The sequence below is a fragment of the Accipiter gentilis genome, chromosome 4 (genome assembly GCF_929443795.1).
Source record: "Accipiter gentilis chromosome 4, bAccGen1.1, whole genome shotgun sequence".
Taxonomy (NCBI): Eukaryota; Metazoa; Chordata; class Aves; order Accipitriformes; family Accipitridae; genus Astur; species Astur gentilis.
The window spans coordinates 36,796,770-36,818,599 of record NC_064883.1 but is presented as its reverse complement, the minus strand read 5'-3'; the positions used below and the strand labels follow the sequence as shown (position 1 = coordinate 36,818,599).

Below are 21,830 nucleotides of genomic sequence, written 5' to 3'. Positions count from 1 at the left end.
ACATCCTTTACTATTAATTCACCCAAAGGTTTTTTGCATCTACTGTGGGGAGGGGATTTCAAAGACTGTACTATGGATGTATGTCCTTATTGTTCTGAGTGACTAATCCAAGCTGTACAACATACACAAACACAAACATACTATATATCTTACTATCATATATAATGATTCAGTTAAGCTGTATCAGCACCTTTGCATTTAATGTCTTAAATGTCTTAAATCACAGTCAACAGTGTGCATTCTGCTCGTCAGTATAGAATACCTCAGCTCATTGATACTCATTGCCTCCTTTCAAATACATAAAGGAAAACCAAATAGAGAATCAGATACCACCTTTTGGTTAACATAAGTTCCACTGAAATAATGCACAAACTGTACCTACTTGCCTAAATGTAGTCATATAGTGCTACTTGAGATGCCCTGGGGTATCTAAGACATCTGCATGGCAGATGTGACAAAGGACCTCTTTGCTGGAATGGCAGTGGCAAGTCAAATGGCACTAGATAGCTATGTTTAGGCAATCACATCAAGCCCTGGTTCCACACACTAGTGATTAGACACCTACATCTCAACTAAATATCTAACTTTAGGAATTTTGACTGGCAAGTTGAATTTCAGCCTTCTGGGTTTTAAAATATGTGGTAAGTATGTGAATGAAAACAACTTGGAAGAATTTGGTGTGGTTGACTGTGTTGGCACAGACATGACTGAGAGACCCTATAAATCTCTTCCAGCACCTGCTCTGATGTTCTGAACACAGCCAAGTCAGTGCCCACCAGATAAGAAAACCTGAAGGATAAGGTGAAAGGTTTCACATTTGGCTTCTACTCTGAATGGGTAAGAACAAATCCCTTGTCTTCTGATGCAATTATTTGGAATTCAAAAAGTTTGCTGCTTATAAAACTGTCACCACTTGTGTTATCATATAATTCTTTCACCTATGTGTTGTATTTTTATGATGTTAATAATCCTTTAAAGGGCCCAAGCATACCAGATCTAAAGAGAGACTGTAAATTCTCCTTAATTTTTGTCTTGCCTTGGAAGTTTTGTTTAGGAAATACGTAAATTGTTTGGTGCCAAGTATATAAAATTTATATCTGTTTATGTTTAGTCTGCATTGCCTTTGCTCACTTTTTCCGTATTTTTCCCCATCTTCATTTCAGAATGACTTGCACTCCTCCTTGTTTCTTTTCCTCCCCTCGTTCCTGTCCTAGACAGAGCACCTATTATACTTTCATAAATTAAGAGCACAGAATCAACCAATTTACAGATTCTAACAATCCACAGTCACTATAGTCTTTAGATGGCATGCACTAAGATGTTTATAGGAACAATTCTGGACCAGAAGTCATTACTGGGAAATTGCAGTCAGACCAACGTTCCCATGGGAGAAAGCCTTGATTCTGCTTATAGGTTCTGCATTGCTTCATGTCAAGAACAATTTGAACTCAATATATCTTTTACTTCCCCTTTTCTTGGAATCCATTACACTGATTAACAACACTGAAATTTATCTGATTTATGTAATTCAAATGAGTACTTTTTCCTTTTTTTTGTGGGATAATTTTTTTAGAGAGCTCCACAAAGTTGATTTTAGGATAAGCAATTTTGCCTTCCTGTAAATGCCTTCCAGGCCCAGGAGTGCAGAGCTCCTGTTTACTTCCTTAAAACAAGTTAGAATAAAGTGCAGGACAGTACAGTAAAGAAACAGACTCGCTAATAGCCACTGAATTTTGCAAGGATGAGTCCATCTGAGCTAGGTATCAAGATTCTCTTTATAACAAATGAATAGAAGTAGCAGAATACTATTCATGTTATCCTAAGACAGGCATCTAAAACAATTTAGAAGGATAGTGAAGTAAAAACACCTACTTTTCCTTCATTAAATACAAACAGAACCTAGAGAGACTAGTGCAGATGGATATTACAGACATCTAAAGTTAGACAACACGACTGTCACAGGAGATTCTCCACTGATTTGGTCAGCTTTCCATCAGGCAGTAAAAGCATTACAAAACTTTGGGGTTTATGTCCATTAAGATTTTTTCCTTTATTCTTTTTTTCCATCTTGTTTTGAAGGCCAACATATGAAGTCTGGTATTTGGTTTTGCTTTTATTTGTAATTTTTCCAACTGAGGTCCAACTCTCATGGAATTTCTGATGAAAGTCTGTTTTCTCAGTAATAATATAATGAAGGAAAAATGTAATATATTCTTTTAAAACCTTTCAAATACTACTGGTGACTAGGTGAAATGAATAAGGTAACACTCATTTAGCTTAATACAGTGTGATATCATCTTTCTAGAAGGTAGGCAACTCAACAGATCATTGTCCCCTGAGAGAGGGGGAGTCAGTGGAAGAGAACAGACCCTTCTACACTATGATTCATGTGCTTCACTTGCGCTTGTAGCAATTCAAAGAAATTAGGATGGTATGATTTCCATCCAGGCTTCAAAGACCTGATCTCCTTTGACTGTAGAGAAGGTATAGGCTGGCTGGATTCAATGCAGATGAGCACATCATGCAATCTAGTCAGATGAAATTCATTTGAGTTGTAATTCTAGTCACACAAAGTACATATTTTTGGCTTACTGTTCAAAAATCTCAGTTTTGTGATGTGTCTGTACATTAGCAGCCGTCATATTATTAGTGGTAACTACACACGGTCCTAATGATACCAGTGTGTAATATAATGAGCATGTACCTCAAAGTTACTAAAGACTAATGAAAAAGAACCCAATAGTGTTTGGTACAGAGAAATTACAGGGAAGTGACGGAGGAGGCATTTCTGAAGGGAAATTTACTGAAAGGTCAGGTGTCAGAAGCTACTGATTAAGCTATGCTTTAAATCTGTTTTCCCATGGAAATATATAAAAATTCTGGATTTTCATGTTGTGTTGCACCATTCTCACAACAGACAGGGGCTTTAATATACATGTACAGCTAGCTATGTATGCACACAGATGATGTGTACTTTATAACTCAGTTAGAAATTAAGGTAATTCAAGTAAACCTAATGTAAATAAAATGAAATACAATGTTTGTTAATTCAGCTTACTTCGAAACCACATAGTTAAACTGATTAAAGTTTTTGGGTGGCCAGAGTTTGAGACTTAGTCTTTTTAATTCATTTCTTCTGTTGTAATTTACATTTGTACAAAGCAAAACACTGGTTAAAAGGAGCTGTCATTCTCACTGGATCTAAAAAGAGCACAGAGCACATCATGAGCACAGCTCCAATTCTAGCTGCAGTAAACTGCAGATGTTATTTTTGTTCAAAATATCCTGTGCCTTTCTCTTAAGGGATATCTTGCAGAAGACAAGACTGCAGAATGATTTTCTAGTATGTTAAAGAAAACCAAGACGTCCATTTCAAATTTGTTGTTTCTTAATAGCATCCCTACCTTGCATTTGTTTAAGGAAAAGTTTTGATAAAACATTGCGAGTTAAAAGCCCTTCTCTAATACATTTCTTATGTTACAATCAATGTCTTAGAGCTATGTCTCCTCTTAATACCTCACCACATAACTTGCCTTTTTTTGACTTGTGCCCTCTATTTCATGAGATGTGAATCTAAACTCAAATAGGTAGAGGGAAAAAGAACCATATCATTGAAAGTTATTTTTTGACTAACAGCCTCCTTCCCTATGAATAAAATACTATCTGCTGTTTTTACCAATAAAGTATACTGCACAAAGTTCTTGACTGATCTGTCTGTAATAATGCCTCCACAGTGTCCTAGAGAGTTTATATCTAATTCATAACCCCTTGGTGCTCATGGTTAAGTGGACAAATTGTTCCTTTTGGGTCTGCTCTTGACTGGCCTGGCTAGATTATGATCTGACCTGTCAATCTGCAAAGGCATCAAATAAACAGACAAAAGGAATAATATATGAAAGAAAAAAAAAGAAGGATGTTCTTTTAAAAAATTGTTCATAAACATTCAAAGAGAAGGACAGCAGCTTAAATGGATTTGAAGGCAGTCTCAGAATTCAACACAAATTTATCTAACAGCATTTCTGAGATTATTTTTATGTGTAAGAAGTGAATTTCCAAAGTCAGTAGTAAAAGCATCTGCTAAAGGTGTATTGGTTTTGTGTGGCAAGGTTTTGGTAGCGGGGGGGAGGTTACAGGGGTGGCTTCTGTAAGAAGCTGCTGGAAGCTTTCCCTATGTCCGACAGCCCATACCAGCCGGCTCCAAGATGGACCTGCCGCCGGCCAAGGCTGAGCCTATCAGTGATAGTGGTAACGCCTCTGTGATAACATTTTTAAGAAGGAAAAAAGTTGGAACAGGGAGAAACAGCCGCCGGAGTGAGGAGTAAGAACATGTAAGAGAAACAAGCCTGCAGACCCCCAGGTCAGTGCAGAAGGAGGGGAGGAGATGCTCCAGGCGCCGGAGCAGAGATTCCCCTGCAGCCCATGGGGAAGACCCTGGTGAGGCAGGCTGTCCCCCTGCAGTCCAGGGAGGTCCACAGGGGAGCAGATCTCCACCTGCAGCCTGTGGAGGACCCCACGCCAGAGCAGGTGGGTGCCCGAAGGAGGCTGTGACCCCATGGGAACCCCGCGCTGGAGCAGGCTCCTAGCAGGACCTGCGGATCTGTGGAGAGAAGAGCCCACGGAGCAGGTTTTCTGGCAGGACTTGTGACCCCGTGGGGGACTCATGCTGGAGCAGTCTGTGCTCCTGAAGGACTGCACACCGTGGAAAGGACCCACGCTGGAGCAGTTCATGAAGAACTGCAGCCCGTGGGAAGGACCCACGTTGGAGAAGTTCGTGGAGGACTGTGTCCCGTGGGTGGGACCCCACACTGGAGCAGGGGAAGAGTGTGATGAGTCCTCACCCTGAGGAGGATGAAGCAGCAGAAAATAATGTGTGATGACCGTAAACCCCATCCCCATCCCCCTGTGCTGCTGGGGGGTTTGGTAGAGAATCCGGGAGATAAGTTGTGCCTGGGCAGAAGGGAGGGGTGGAGGGAAGTTGTTCTGAGATTTGTTTTTATTTCTTATTACCTTGCTCTGGTTGATTTGTAATAAATTGAGTTAATTTTCCCAAACTGAGTCTGTTTTACCCGTGACAGTAATTAGTGAATGATCTCTCCTGTCCTTATCTCGACCCGCAAGCTTTTTGTTATATTTTCTCTCCCCTGTCCAGCTGAGGATGGGGGAGTGATAGAACGGCTTTGGTGGGCACCTGGTCAGATGTCAACCCATCTCAAAAGGGAATGGTGAATGGTCCAGAAATCCCCTGAAGGCAATAAAGGATTCCCACTAGAGACATCCTTTACTCCAGTTCTCTTGTGCTTCAGATATTATCAACTTGCAACTGAAATGACCTCAGTCCTTAGAAAGCATCTAATGGCCAATACTATAGCTCTGGCAAGAAATACAGGAGCCATTATATTTACAATTTCCCAAGAGTCATGCCCTCTATCTATAAAGCCATGTGTCACCTCTTGAAGCAGATGGAACTACACCAGCTGTATTCACTATGTTCGTAGCATTGAAAGTTGAAAGGTCCTTCACCTTGTCAATTTTTGAAGGCATCATAAACCCCCATTATTCAAGTCGGGAGCTGGACTGTTTTCTAATAACTCCAACTGTGTACGTAGTTGCATAAATTGGATTAAACAGCATAAACATACTGAAATTGATGCCATCTATATACAAAACTTGCATGGCAGGTGTTGATATTACAGAATTGAAAACACTACTTCAAATACTTTTCAGGCATTAGACTACATAATAAGAGAGTGTTTTGCACTTTGGCATAAAGAAAGTAGTTGTGGTTCAAACAGCATTGGGTTGGCTGAAACACGCCCAACAAAAAAGTTGGACTTGTTTCATTCTTTTATCATTCTGTACCATCTTGAAAAATCTGTCTAGATTTGATTTCAGAAAAACTCCACTGACTGAATCTTTTGAAATTGGACCTGTCTTGCTTGTATCTGATTTCAGAATTCTTAAATGAAGGAAAAGAAGGTGGACTCCTACATGAACTTTCTAACAACGACACACTGATGTAACTGTGCCTTTAATTTAGCCTCTAGCTATGTACTCTGTGCTTGACAGTAATTGTCAGGCAGGCTGCATGTAAAATTACTCCTGTCACTTCTACCCACTAGGGAGAATAGAAGAGGTTGTCTTCCTCCAGAAAAAACACATTATTTAAAATAATGTGTCTGGCATTCTGTACATACACGTGATCCCTACAACAAATAGTCTGACTAAAATCAAAACAAGAATCCTGTGTACTTTTAGTCCAGCACAATAGCTGTGTCAGCAGGACTGCATCTATCTGCTGGCCATTCTTTTGCCAAATGGACGAACATAAAATAGCTACATGGAGGTCTAAGTCAGCACTGAAGCTAATCAGCCAAGAGTACTTTGACATTACCTTATACTGACCATGGTCATTTTGCTCAAACCTAGTACAAGCAAATACTTAATTGAAATTATTTTATCATATGACAAAGATTTTTAATTATTCTCTATTCTACCCTTGAAATTGTGGCTAATGAACATATTTCATTCTTCCAAATCATTTTACTGGTCTAGTATTATAATCGTTAGCAATCTTAAATGTTTTAAAAATTTCTACTAATCAAAAATTAACCCTGCTTCTCAAACTATTGCAAAATTAAGTAAACTCTACTACATTTTGAGTCCAATGCATCAACAAATATAGTTATGTAAATTCAGGTGTTACAATTTTCAAAAACAAGGAAAAATTTTAGATGATTAGCATGAAGCACATCATCAGACTCAGCATCAAAGAGGATGTAATCATACTGCCACTTAAATTTCCTGTATGAGTGTAAATAGAAGTGTCTTAATTTGCCTGTAAGACCTCCATAACGCCTAGTGACTCAACAAAAAAATTTTCAAAAGGTCTTCTGAAATTATATGTTTATTAAATGTACACATGACCCCCATAAATACAAAGAATTAAATTCTGCATTGTGTTGTGGTAGTTGAAAACCAGGAAATTACTTTAGATTAACTTAGTTATAACTATTAAATATTTGTCACCACTCCATATTTTACAGAGTACCATTTAGAAACAAACTCTTTATATTGTATTGCTGCAAAAGAAACAGGCAAAGCAATACCAAATCTGATAGCACATAAAAGTAAATTTCTTTTATCTAAGATGGACATATCTTATTTCTTATTTACTATTCTGTGTGAACCATAATTAGAGAGATCTTGATTAAACTTCAGCCTTAACCTCTGAACTTAATAAAAAGTTTGCAAGATTGGCAGGAGTAAAATGAGTGCAAAGAAGGTATGGATTGACCAAAACAGAATTTAAACCTAAATTATACTTATATTTTTAAAAGATTTTAACACACAATGAGTATCAAAACCCCTTTAGTTTTTGTATTCAAAGCATAAACTGATTTGAGTCATGCATATGAAATTGAAATGCCATTATGAAATGGAAATGACATGAGATTTTTTGCAAGTCTAACAAAAATTGTACTTCTGCAACAGTAGTAACAGCAGCTGGCCTCTGCAAAATATTCACGATTATCTGAGTAATACTGATTCCAAAACTGATATCCAACAATTTACTCTTAAAGTTTTGAGGAAAATATTCAAATTACAACCACTAAACTAAACTCAATAGGTGGTCAGGCACAGCAAAAATCAGTGGCTTATGATTTTCAGAACAGTTTTACGGAAACATTTAGAGAATCTGTAACTGCTTTCCAGACTATAAAGATCTAATCCTAAGGTGTTTCCTCTTTTTTTGTAGCTACCTAATGTTAACAGGTTTTAAAAGGGTCTGAAACCCACACATATAAAAATAAATTGGATTAGTACAAATTTGGGTAATCAGTGTTATTTTCAATACACTTTTTTATAAAATCTATTCTTATGCACTTATTCTTGTGCTTTGTTTTCTTAGAACAGACACCTTTTTCTGCTAATGTTTCCATTAAAGGTACTATCATGTTATTTTTACTAAGTTCAGGAGACATAAGTCTTCTATTTATTTACAGACAGCACAGAAGCTTCCTAGGAAAAGTTGACAGTTACCCAGTGGATCCTGCAACCTCAGCCTTGGTTTGGAAGGACCTCTAGGGGTCAGAGGGTAATTCAGTGCTGAAGGACAAAATGCTCTGAAGAAATTTTAGGACTTCTTTGTCCGAAGTAGTTTTGCTATTGACCAGAAGTCACCCTTAACATAAAAGAAAAACCCACACCTCTTTATTCATTTAACCATTACTAAAGTATTTACGATCATTATCATCCCAAGTGACCCTTCATTTTGTTTATTCCTGTAATACTGTATGTAAGAAGAGTCTAGTATTCATAGATATGATTACTTACAACTATATTAAAATTTGTGGGTTTACATTTTCATGATACAGGAGTCAGAGTACATTACATAATATCCAAATATGTATACTAGAAGAACATATTAGAAAACCTTAAACTGTACAAAAAATATAAAAACAGAACTGGGCTTAGTAAGTTCAGTAGCTTTAGAAACACTGAAGCACGCAAATGCAAATAAAAGTGGAATAAAGAACGCAAATTCTTTCCTTTTGTGAAGTTAACTTAAACAATACTGTAGCTATTTCTAAAATCCTGTAGTACTTACTTATAAGAGAATAAATATAAACTGAGATAAAGAGATAAATTGTCCACGTTGTGGACAATTTACTTTTTTCTTATCAGTCACTTCTACACATTTTTAAATGGTGCAGAGAAAAACAGAATTTACTAAAAATATTGGAATTCCTCACGGTATTTAATAATCTTTATACAAGTAATTAATGATGTCCCTTTTCTGACATGTTTCTCCTTCAATTCACCATAAACCTAAACATCACCCAAAAAAGATGAGACCAGCATTGCCTTAATTATCCTTAATAATAGTAGCATCATTAATTTTGTCAGTAAGAGTACCTTCTTAGTGAAAGTTCCCTAACCATACTGGAGAGATGACAACTTTATAAATGCACAAACCTCCATATTTTCCTGTGTAAATGTGTACCAGCCTATGTGTATGCATGAATGTGAACATTCTCACTGCGTACTGATGTTCTGCAGTGTCTTTGGACAGTCTGCAATTAATCAATTAAATTCCCACTGTGGTCTGCGAGAGACAATATAGGCTTACATTCAGGCCTAGTCCTTCTCACTTGAAGTCAATGGAAGAAGATTTTGTATTTATTTTAAGGAATACTGGTCTCTTAATCACATCTCATGAAAAGAGTAATGAAAAATGCAGAATGTAATGTAAATAAATATAGCATGACTTACAGGCACACAGAAAAAGCATTGGTAGATGGCTGCCCTGCATTACATTTTGTTGAGAGGGAAGGATTCAATTTAGACTCAACACAAACAATCCATTAACCCAGTGCAATGATCCACTTCACAGACAGCAGTAATGCATCTGTTTTCTAAAGGTAGCTACAGACATTCAAGACAGTGTTTGTGTCAGTCCTGGCCCCGCTGCCTTGACGCCACTTGTCTCGGGTAGTGTATCTGTATTGTGTAGTGGGCAGCACACCCAGCATGTTATCTCTGACAGCAGCCTAAGCGTGAATGCTTCAGGAAACTGGCCAAATAGGGGAATACTTCTTCCATAGGTGATGCTTCTACATATGCACAAGCTGCAACAGTATCACCACATTTAATAGCTCTGAGTATCTTCCTCTCGATTAATTCGTCTTTGTATGACCCTATGCATTCAGATCGCATAGCCTGTAACTTGTATATATTGGGGGGTTTGTGTGATCTAGTAAATCTCAGGCCAATTCACACTAAGATTAGACAAAGCTGTATTCACTGACCCAGTCATTATTTTAAATAAAGTGGACACATTTCAGTCCTTTACGTTCACCAGACATCTTGCAGTTTATTAATAATGGTGACAGAGAGCTTAATACCCTCTGAAGACAGGTAGGACATGTCTCTAGTTTGTTCAGCCTAGATAGAAGATGTCAAAATATGTCAAGGAAAGGTTGCAGTGAGGCTTAGTTTGGGTTAACACACCTGATGTGTGTTTCTAGCATGGTCGAATCAAGCTATTCATTTTGCCATTGTGCTGGCATGAACTCAACAGAAATACAAAAGGAAAAAAAAAAAAGAGATGCTTACATGAATGACTGAGATGAACCTAAACCTTGATCTTGAAGGTTTAGCAGTAACTAATTTACTTACAGGAAAGAGACTGGAATTATATATTAAAGGTTTAGATCTACAATTTGATGTGATAACAACATACAGATAAGTCTGTTCAGAGACTGTCATACTTGTCAAATTGGTCCCCTATAAATACAGGCAGGAGCACTAAAGAATACTAACAGAAAATCTAAGTGAAATAAAACATTCAATTTGAGGGTGCTGTATCAGGAACTTACACTTAATTTCAAAATATTAAGCAAATAATTTCTTTTTACAGAACCTGCTAATATACCATTTGACATGGAATAAAAATTGAACATTTTAACTCTGAGTAAAATCAAAAACCACCAAAATTCCACAGTTTCCACCAAAACTGTGGAAACAGACAAGTTCTTTCAGCAGAGAAATAATAGATGACATGCTTGTGGTATTTTTAAATAAGTTTTCTCATTTCAGTGCATTTTCAGCATAAAAATTTGGTACCTACTAATAAAGTGCCTGTTCAGTATTTGCTCGCCCATCTCTATCATTTAAACCTTCTCTAGAATGTTCAAAACTGACCCAAATAGATGCCTACCTGGAGAGATATATATGTCTGTGTGTATGCATATGTATCTCTCTAAATAAATATAAAATGTGTATAGAAATAAGTCCCCTTTAACGTAAAGATACAAGTTCATATCCTAAAAGACAGCAAAAAAACAGGAGTAAATACTTAACTGGATCTATAATGGAAACTCACTCAGCAGTGAAGATGCAGGCACCAAACCGACACCAAAGACAGTTTCTACCTAATCCTTTAACATTGTCTTCAGAGAAAGCATACAGATGAAAACTTAAGACATACCATAAGAAAATTCTTTTGCCACCTTTCCAAAAGTAGGATGTCCTTAGTTACTGTAACTTTGAGGGCAACCTCATACATCATCCGCAAAGCATATTGTTGCATGACATTTTTGTGTTCAACATATTTTGTATCCTATTACTTAGGATTTCATTTTTATCTCTTTTTGTTGAAATTCTAGGTCAAATAAAAATGAACTATACCGATTTATGTTAAGATTTTTTGTTTTGAGGTGCTATCATTGAGCACTAAGATCCAAATTCAAAAAACATCTTCCGTGTAACACTTGGCTGATGCGGAACCTCAAATGCCTCCTGAAATCTCACAACTGCATGATAATTACATTTTTTTATACTGTCTCCCATGAAGAGATGGATTTAAACATATGCTTTCCTGTTTCCCTTTTCAGATTTTATTCTGATAATTTTTGTCCTTTCTTTAACTACAAAAAGTTTAATATTTGCATAGGAACAGCTTATCTTCTGACAAGCCAGCACTATTGTATCCATTTTTCGACTTGCCAACTTTAAGGTTGGAAAAGAATTACTGTCTTGTCCCATTGAAATAATCAGTTTATGATCTTCAGGCGAAGAATATTCCCTGAGCAATGACACTGGTACTTGAGAAAAAAGGACAGGGCCCTCAGGCCATGCTGCTTGAAATGCAATCAGTTCTTGAATTTCCTCTTTCCCTCCCTGCAACATGCTATGCATTTATGCCATATACTATGTTAGATATCTATGATATTCTATCTATTGTACTTTTGTTAATAATTTTTTCAGTATGTGCTTTCCACAGCTCTATTCCGATTTTTATCCTCACTGGTTTATTATTTGTTCTTTTCCAGGCTTTCATAAATGTTGCTACTACTTCCTATTTCCAGTTTCTCTTTGTTCATTCCTGCAAGTACAATCAACTTGCAATTCATTCTCCTCCTTCAAATTACTAATAAGTATGTCAAATAAGAACTGGTTTTCTATTATATTAGTTCATCTGCTAATTAAGTATTTCTCACTACTTGAAATGTTATCTTTTGTTAATTTGAATTTTTAAGTCTTGACACATTTTCACTCCACATGACAATATCTGGGTTGAATGACAGTGTCTTAAAATGGTGGTTGCAGCAGTAATGTATGCGCATTCCCAAGCTGTCAGATGATACCGATGTTTTAGAACGTGTCTTCAGAAAAGCTGGGAAAACAACATATTCTATCCATTTTCTGTATTATCTATTTTCAACTACAGTAATGGCTGGGCTTTTAAATACAGAAAGAGATAGCAAGAACTGCATGACTTAGCTAGAATGCCAGCACATCTCTGCAAACCAGACAGAACAGGTCTGCTAGTGCTATTCCACACATACTAAAATCCAGAAAAAAACCCAACCAGCCAAGTATTGTTATTCATGAGAGGACTTCATCTGTTCATGATAACAAGAGTTTTACTGACACTATGAGCTCATGCTTGTAAACAAAATCTTGCTCTGTTAGCCTCAGCAGGAAAACAGACAGAGAATAGGTAAAACATGATAGGAGAAGTACTTGTCTCAACAAAAAGAACAAGAAATAGTATCTGCAAAGTGAACAAATTAATTTTCCATTTATAGTGTATTTAAGATATCTTGATAACTTTTCAAACCACTTCTAATTGCTAACGCAATTTAAAGTCCAATATAAATCTGCAATAATTCCAATGACCTCAATTTACTTAAACACATACCAGCAACCAAGTGGTGCATGTATTATTAACAGATTATTACAGTATTAGGATTTGCTATAACAGAAACTTCTAGAAATAATACAATGTAAAATATACTGTGCACAAGCCAAGTAACACTGCAATATTAGAAATACAGATGCATTACTGCAATTGCCAACTGTTCATAGCCTTGAGTTTCAAACATTTATGATTTTATCTTATATGACATTTGTAAACTAAGCATATGGCAATCAATGCTACCAAAAATTACTACAGATTTTCATTAATTATGATAGAATAAAATGAGAACTATTTAGAGGCAGAATATGTCTGATGACTGTATTGAACACCAGCATCGAAAAAGTATTTTCTATGCAGTATTATTTCTATTCAGAAAAAGTATTTTTCCTACCTTATAATCATCTTCATAGTCATTATATCCACAAGTACTTAAGATGTCAGGAAAAATATCTGACCATCCATTACTTGTACAATTTTTGCTAATATTTCCTGTAAAGCAAAATTTGAGAGTTTAAATTAGAAAGATTCGAAAGTCTCCTCATCAATGAATCTTTAGACAACCTAACTTTGTCATTCTCTGTAATATCCTGTATTTCCTAGCAGTTCTGTTAAAGCAACCCAGCCATTTTCTTTCATGTGCTCTTCAATCATATTACTTCAGCTTTTACTCTTGCTCTGAGTTGTCTTTGCACTAGAGAAAAACAAAAGTAATTCCAAGAGGTGATGGCAGGCTTCTGCTTTGGTATAACAGCTATTTCTGTTACATCTGCAAAAGCCTGAAATATTTTGCTCTTTTATCAAGTATTTTGGGGGCACTCTTTCAGCTCCCTCTAGAAAGGGGATAATTTGTAGGTAAAGTAATTTGGTAGAAAAGTAATTTAAGTGAGAGTTGTTCTAACCTCCTATTTAAGCTTTTCTGAGAAGGCAATACCAAATGATCTACTGAAGAGTTATAAAAGCTCTTAGATATTATGGCGATGAATTACTGCTACAGCAAATGTTGGTAGAGTTGGTAATGCACTTGAAAGACCAAATTATGTGATAGTTTGAAGAACGAGGAAATAAATATGCATGCTGAATCTCACTCTTTGAACCAATCACTGAAAAAATGTAGTCCAAGGAATGTACAGGAGATGTGCAAGCACGGTTGGAAAGGAATTTTGAACATCATTGAATATTAATTTCAGAAAGGACTTTTTGGTTGGAACTGAGAGTAGTTGTTCACTCTTTTCCCAGATGAAGTCACGCAGATGAGATGCAGGCAACTCATGATTCTACTCCTTAATCTAATTAATATGAACTAATGTTCATACAGTATGGAACAGCTTCAATAGGAGAAAACTGAAGAGTCTGATATCAGAATAAGAAATAGTCATTAAAATTATTATAACTTACTCTTACAATGTTAAATCATAAGCAACTTCCTCTCACCCTTCTTACAGCACTTTTTATATCCACGATACTTGAAATCTATAACAGCATACTGCTTTGTTTTGTAGTATTCTTTAACTGACTTAAAGATGCCTGTTTTTCACCACAGAAGAACAAATTTATGTGTCACAGATCAACTTTGGCCAAGAATAACCAAACATGTTTACATACACTCCAAACTAAAGCTTTTGTGATTTTTATCTTGCTGATCAGTTACTGGAATTTCTTCTTTGTATAAAGTCTTCAGAGGAAAGTTGTAAATATCCTACAAATGGTTGACCAACCAACAACCAAATCTTTCTAGCTTATAACAAGGCCTTGGCCTCAAACCACAGTGTCTCCTCAAACAACAGGACCACTTCTGCCATTTGGCATAGACATGGCATATTTTAAAGAAAACGTAACCTATTTATACACTCTGAAGAGTCTTCACTTTAAAAGTACATCAAGATTCTCTGACTAGGCAGAGCAGAGGAATGTATTAACAGAACCACAAATTACGTCAAAGCCAATTTTGCAATAAAAAGACTCCATGTACTCAGGATGCTGAAGTATTTTCTACTATAAATACTGTAAGGCCTTCTAACTTAAAGACAGTTAGGCAATGTTCTATGGAAGACATTTTTTATTTCTACACTGTCGTTCCATGCAATTAAATATTTCAGATGGCAACCTCACTTAAAACCTGTAACTTGACACATACATTTGAATAAAAAATTAACAGAATAATTTTCTGATACTCATATACTTACATCATCATGTACAATACAGAAAAAAAACATTATAGGATAATATGATTGCTTTTACAGTAAAAAGTCACTTAATATAAAGTTACTAACATTCAATAGAGAATTAATTATGTGGTATGCCTAAACTATAACCTTGACCATCACAGAAGAAATTAGGAGCCAGTCCTCCAAAAGTTGTAAAGGTGAGAAGACTACTTTTTAAAATTCACAATTTAAATTAAGAAATCATTTAAAGAATTAATGGTATTTAAAAGCATACTTGTGATTTGGAATACTTCCATGAAAAATAAGGTAGTCTAGATCATCTTGTAGTAAAATTTAATTCATCTTAAACCCTGAGAAAACTACAACATACATCTCACAAATCTGGTTAAATGAGTTAGATTTCTTGTTAAAAGACATTTTTATAATTTCCTGCCATAAGAATCAAGTAAATTTGAAATGTGCTGTGTATGAATTAAATAAACTATATATTGCTGAGCATAATCAAATTATAAAGGTGCTGGCTGAGATAGTTAGATCTTAATTGAATCGACCATGCAAGTTGTCTGCAAATTATAGAAAGACATGATTTAAAAAATCCTCTTAATTGAACAGGTACCTCTAAACAACCACCCTGTTAGTTCCACAAGCAAGAAGTAAATGGGTAGCTATGAAAAAAGCTGTATACGTGAAAAATATAGCAAACTATAAAAAGGAATTGATCTTTCAGTCTTGATGATGTCATGCCCAAGTGAGATAGACTTGTAATGCATTATGAAGGTTTCAGACTTACATATTTATTGCAGTTGGTTTATAGGAAAATTAAAATGTTATTGTAATATAAGCTACTGACAGTTGTTAAATATCAAGCACCCAAACTCCAGAGAGAGCATGCATGCTCTAGCTTTTGGCAAATAGAAGCAGTGTGATTTAATTCAGATTTTGAATTTTTGATACTTATTCATTTGCCTTGTCTCATGACACCACCTTAATATTTTCATTTGAGTCATCTGAATACTTTTATAGATGTCACAAGATTTAGTGAACGTTACACATACCTTCACCTTTATAAACTCTTTAGACTATCCATGATAAACTAATCAAGATTCACCAACTCCAGGAATGAAAACCTTTGCTCATCTGTAGATTGTTTTACTGGAACAAGACTTAATCAACAGTTTTGATAATAAAGGTATTTTAGTGATACCCCAAGCTAGCCTCTATGTTAAAAGTGATTTTGTTAAAAAGCTCTCCACAGAGACCTCAAAAGCAGAATTAAATTACTGTGTTTTGCATCTTCCACCAGCTCTTCATGACAAACATTTCTCACATGAGCAACGGGGATAAGATTTTTCCTGCTGCATTTTGAGATACGTATGTGAAATGCTATGTGTGCATCATCTATTTTTAAAACCCTCAGTAAGAAGCCAAAGTGCAAAATTAAACCACAGTATGATGTAGTGACAAGATGGTGCAGAAGACAGTAGACTTAAAACAGTTAAATGTTTCGGCAGTCTGAGACACTGATGAGCTCTTTTCAAGTTCCATTGAAAAGCAGAATAAAAGGTTTAATAATAACTACCTTAAATTGGAATAGTGATAATTTTTAGGTACTAAGTGTTAATGTTGGCTCATTATTCTCATGAAGGCAAGGCAGAGCTCCCCTCCTAAGCACAGAAGGAACAATCTGCATGTGACCTGCTGACAAGTGTTAAAGATGTCAGTCAGGATCAGCTGCCTTAATGATTAACACAAATAGGTCAAAAAGAGCAAGCAATGTCTTCAGCCTTGACGAGTGACACTATATCAGAATATATCTTTAGCATCTGACTCAAAGAACACCATATGGACCACAAAAACAATTATTTGGTCTTTTCATGAGGTACCATGAACAACTCTGTTAAGAATCTATTATTTTAAGTCTTTAAAAAGAAAATAAAAACCTTAAAATGCAACTAAACCATTTTTAGCATGTTATGTTATAAAATACCAAAGAGAAGACAGCAAAAATACACCTTAAAATGAAATACCTGGTTTGCCAGAAAAAAGGCTAAATACTTTTGGACAAGGGACAGTGACAGTCTCTCCAATCTTTGCAGGACGCCAACAGGTGATGTTATCCCAAACTCCAACACATCCTGAAACAAAACCAGCAGTAACAGACTTGAAAGCTCAGTCTGGTCCAAATCATCCTACTGTATTTACCTCACAGAGACTTGCTGGAAGCTTTGGATAAGTAGTTCAAGAAAGATCAGGCTCTTTCAAGAAGGTTGCAAAGATGGTATTTCCTATGAAAATGTTAAGAGAATCACAAATGTCTGGTGATTAACCAGCTTATTTTTAGGTCAGTTAAAACATTGTTTGCAAAATGTCTCATTAAAACTGTATCATTTTGAGGGGATCATGCTAAGAAAAATAAGAAATGCTAAGAAATAACTTCTGAGTATTAATATGGATTATTAACAATTCCAAAATTTTGAGAATCTCTTAATCACAGTCAAAATGAACTTTTTTATCTGTAGTAATAGGCAGATTGAACATCACAAAGAAATATTTAACTAGTTCATTGGACCTCATATTACAAATATGATAGGAGCACATCATGACTGGAGAATTTTTGGAACAAAGGGCATGGACTTACAAAATCATCTCTCCTAAATTAAATAACAGAGATTTGAACAAAGAATGCTTCAATGTATATTGATTTCAGGAAGGGGGGGTCATAAAATTTTATAGGCATGTTTTATAGTAGTACTAGTAACAACTTGTTACTAGTAGATAGTAACTACTTGTTACGGCTTTGCCCATGCTGATGTCTATATAAATGTGGCTCAAAAGCAATATCGTGTGAATGCGCATATATCTTCCTATAGCCTGCTACAGCCACTTGGATCAACCATTCTCTATTTATTTCAAGGTGTCTACTTATGATGCGTGCCTTCTAAGCTAAGTGAAAAGTTCTGAAGGTTTCTGAATATATGCCTTTTGAAGAATTAAGAGGACATATAAGTAAGGAAATGTTACTCATATTAACTCAGTCCAAGTTATCTCAAAAAAGAAAAAATCATGCAAAATTCTGGGCATTTATGTCTTCAAATAAGGCAATTCACACTTGAGAATTTATATTTGTAATTAATGCTAGAGAGAAACAAAACTTTTATCCTACCAGTATTATCTCCATAAGATTATTAAAAGTATAAGGGACAGTTTATTCTTTTCAGTAGAGAACGTGAAACTTGGACTAGGAACTGCTCACATCCACGTATAATACTATTCTTCAGAATATTTATAGTATTAGCAATTCACTATTCATCTACTTCATGTTAGTGAGGTCATACCCAAAATCAAGCTACCTGAGTTAAAGGAAGCTGCAAAAGGAGTATTTAGAAGTTCTATATTTGTATTAAACCATCTTAGTGCAACTAAACTTGGACAGCTTGGGTTGACTTAGTGTCTAACATCCTACTTTCAAAGTTTAAGTTACTTTCAAAGTACATGTAAACTAGGGAACCCAAGAATGTGTTACAGGACGGACAGTTGGATTGCCCCTAGGGGTATGTTTTAGCTGCAGCATAAAGCAGAGCCAGTGGCATAGCTTTCCCATGGGTCTTGCTTTCCTTTGGAAGACATCTGTGTGATAGTTGGGAGGGAGCCTCTGTGCTGTACTAAGAATAGGGTTTGGAGATGAAAAAAGATGAGAGAAGGATTATGGGGTAAATTCTGCATTTGGTCACCAATTCCGCAGAGTCCCCGTGACACAGTTTTGCAAGGAAATGCTATTCTCCAGAGGAGTCACTTGTTCATGGGGACTGGGTCTTTCTTCACTCCTCTTAGGATTATACAGGTCTAAATGCAGCATCTGTTCTATATTCAGAAAGATGATGCCAAAAATATGGGATTAGTAATGGGAACACTCACAAAGTTTATCTGTGTGGGTACATGACATGTAATGCCTTATCCTCCACCTCCTTGTATGTTGTATCAATCTCCAAAGAGGTATGCAAAAAATGTATTAAATGTTCATTACCTCTCACCCCCCCCCCCCCCATACACAGTTCAATGCCTTTTCCAGTCAAGCATCAAAAACCTCCAAAGATGGAGATATCACAATCTCTCTGGGCAACCTGCACACACACAACTTCCTCCATGAAGAATTTTTCTATGCATCTAATTAGGATCTCCCTTGCTGCAGGTTGCTTTGATTGCTTCTCGTTGTGTTTCTTGGGGTTTTTTTTCTGTTCACATCTGAGAAGAGTCTGGCTCCATCTTCTCTGTAAGCCCATTAGGTAGATGAAGACAGCAATCAGATCACTATTCTCCAAGCTGAACAAATCCAGCTTTCAGTTAGTCACTATATGCTGCATATTCCAGTGCCATCTCCATGCCCTCTGCTGAGCCAATTAATGGCTTTCCTGTATGCAGGAGCCCAAAACTGGACACAGTACACTCCTGAGATGCAGTCTTACAAGTGCCAGAGACAGACAATTGCTTCTCTTGATCTACCAGTTTGCTAATGTAGCACAGTATAGGGTTAAACCTCACCTCCGTAAGGGTGCACTGTTGACTCATGTTTAAATGTTTAAATTGGTATCTTTCTAAAGGAAACTCCTAAAATGGGTCAGAAGAATTTCGTCCTATAAAATGCTTATTTCTCCTCAAGAGAGCCTGAAGCTGTTAATCGAGTTGCAGAATCTAGACTCTAGGTATCTGTATTTACTCCAATCATTCCTATCCTTATTTGCTTAATACTATGTAACTAACCTCAGTTTGTCAAGTTCTCCAGTTACCTGAAGAGGACTAATTGTTTTGGTTCCTTTAGTAACTCTGACTCCTAGCCAATATATCTGACTCCTTCTTTTAGCTTTACCTTAGAGTAAGGGAGACGTACTTAGGACTAGTGACTGTAAGAGTGACATTCTTTTTAGCTGTATTCCACAGTTGGCTGAGAAGTTATTGCTCCCATTGATAATTCAGTTTTTTCAGGTTTCTGGTCCTTACCTCTCGAATGAGTGTTTTTAGCAACTGACTCAGAGTCAGTAATAGTCTCTGAACACCATAAACACTCCTGTTTTCCCCGATGATCATGCAGAGTTTGTCCTTTCTGGTGTATCTGCCCCTACAGCTGGTTCATACATTTCTTTATGAATTAATTAATGAGGTTTCTGTATGCTCCGTTTTACCTGTCTACCTTGTACTGACTTCTAGCACTTGTGGCTTTTCTTTCAGCATTAGTAACGATATCTCTGAGATGATGTTGACTTGGTCATCTGTATATAATTTAAGAGGTCTACATCTGAGCAAGTCATCTTCATACCCTTTGAAGTCAATGGAACTTAAACATGCCTAGGTGCTTCCTGAGTTGCAGTACTGGATCAAAATCAAGTCCAACTCTCTATGATGTAACACCAGGGCTTATGAAAAGTAAAAGAATGTTTACCTCAGTCAATTCAGGTCATGCTTTCTTCCCAATTGATTTTAAGCCAGAAACAACATCAACAATGTGACATACAAGTAATCAGAAGGACAAAGAAACTATTTTCTTCATCTGCCAGCACTCAGAACTATAGTGACAAAATGAAACTCTTTTGGCTTTGATGGATGTACTGCCTGAGCCAGCATAAACAAGCCCTGGAGTACACAAGAATAATCAGCATCTTGTGTGACTTCAGACCTTTTCAGTTCATCCCCATTTCCACTAACAAGTGACAGCTGATATGAGTCATTAAAGTGTTCATGCATGCTCATAAAAACTGATGACTTTCACAAATTTTCCCTTTTGTTCAATATACTCTCTGTAAGATGGTGGATTTGCTACAGTAATCTGCAAACAGTTCAGAGGCCTTTATAAATTTTTGCTACACTGTTATATGGACTGGGCTAAGGTTTTGCTAAAAAGGCAGCAGAACAATGTGGACTTCAGAGCTCCATTAGTAAGTTTTCCACAAAAACCCACAAAACTCTTATTTGAGCTTCAATTACATGAAATATTAGACAGAAGAACTGCAGCCCAAGTCCTATTCCCACCAAAATTATTCAACACAATTTGTATCAGATCTCGAAGCTAGCTTGCAGGAAGGAAATCAGTATACAAGTTTTTCACATTCAAAATGTTACAAGTCATTAATGTTTTCTGGGGAATGTATTTCTTAACTCCATTTTTCCTCAGTATTTTAGGACTCTACAGGCATCTACAGCACAAAAAGAATGATACTTTTCCAGACTCCTTAAATGAAATAGATGAAATAACACAAAAGATGTATTTCCTACATCTAGACTGCATTCAAATGCATCAACAATCATGAAAGTGAAAGTTGAGTGGCTGTCATCAGAATTCCAAGAACATTAAGCCTCAATTTATGTATATTTACAGGCTTATTTAGTATGGTACAGGAAATCTGAGAAAACTGCTGAAATGTCCTGGAGGCATTTATAGTCACTGAATGACTACAGTGTGCTTCTGAAAATTGGTCTAGGCCTGAATGCTGAAATGATGGTGTTACTAGTGCACTTCTAGAGGCTGCTACAACTGTTAAACAATACGCACTTTTCCAGGCTTTCAAATCACACCCCTTCCTCATTTCCTCCTCCTCTTATTACTACAGATTTTTGACAATATTGCAGTCATATATCTTTTTCTTCTCTTAGCAAAACATACCCTTGTGCAGAGGTGGGACACAATTAACAAGCCCATTCTTCCTACAATTGCATCAATTTGTCTCTTCCATCCCAACAACTTTTCTCTATTGTACAGCAGAAGCTTAATTGTGCACAATTGAAATTAGCAATTAATTTCCCACTGATCTTGGAAATTCAAGATGTGGCACAGCTGGAGACGTTGGTGAGTCTCACAGCTCTTCAAGTAGATATTGCTCTTTACCCACCATAGTAACCTTTTACAACAACGACACACACAATATTGTCAGAGGGTGACACAGAATGATTCACTTCATCCTAAACCACAT

The 21,830-nt window shown here is 36.3% G+C and overlaps 1 protein-coding gene across 1 annotated transcript in view; it reads right to left on the bottom strand.

The window, feature by feature from the left end:
* VIPR2 (vasoactive intestinal peptide receptor 2) overlaps positions 1-21,830 on the bottom strand; it is a 61,276-nt gene that overhangs the window by 27,343 nt on the left and 12,103 nt on the right. The window contains exons 3-4 of the mRNA XM_049798264.1: positions 16,899-17,006; positions 13,098-13,195 (exon numbers count right to left, since the gene is read on the bottom strand). Of these exons, the coding sequence (XP_049654221.1) occupies positions 13,098-13,195; positions 16,899-17,006 (206 nt within the window). The remainder of the gene's footprint in view (positions 1-13,097; positions 13,196-16,898; positions 17,007-21,830) is intronic.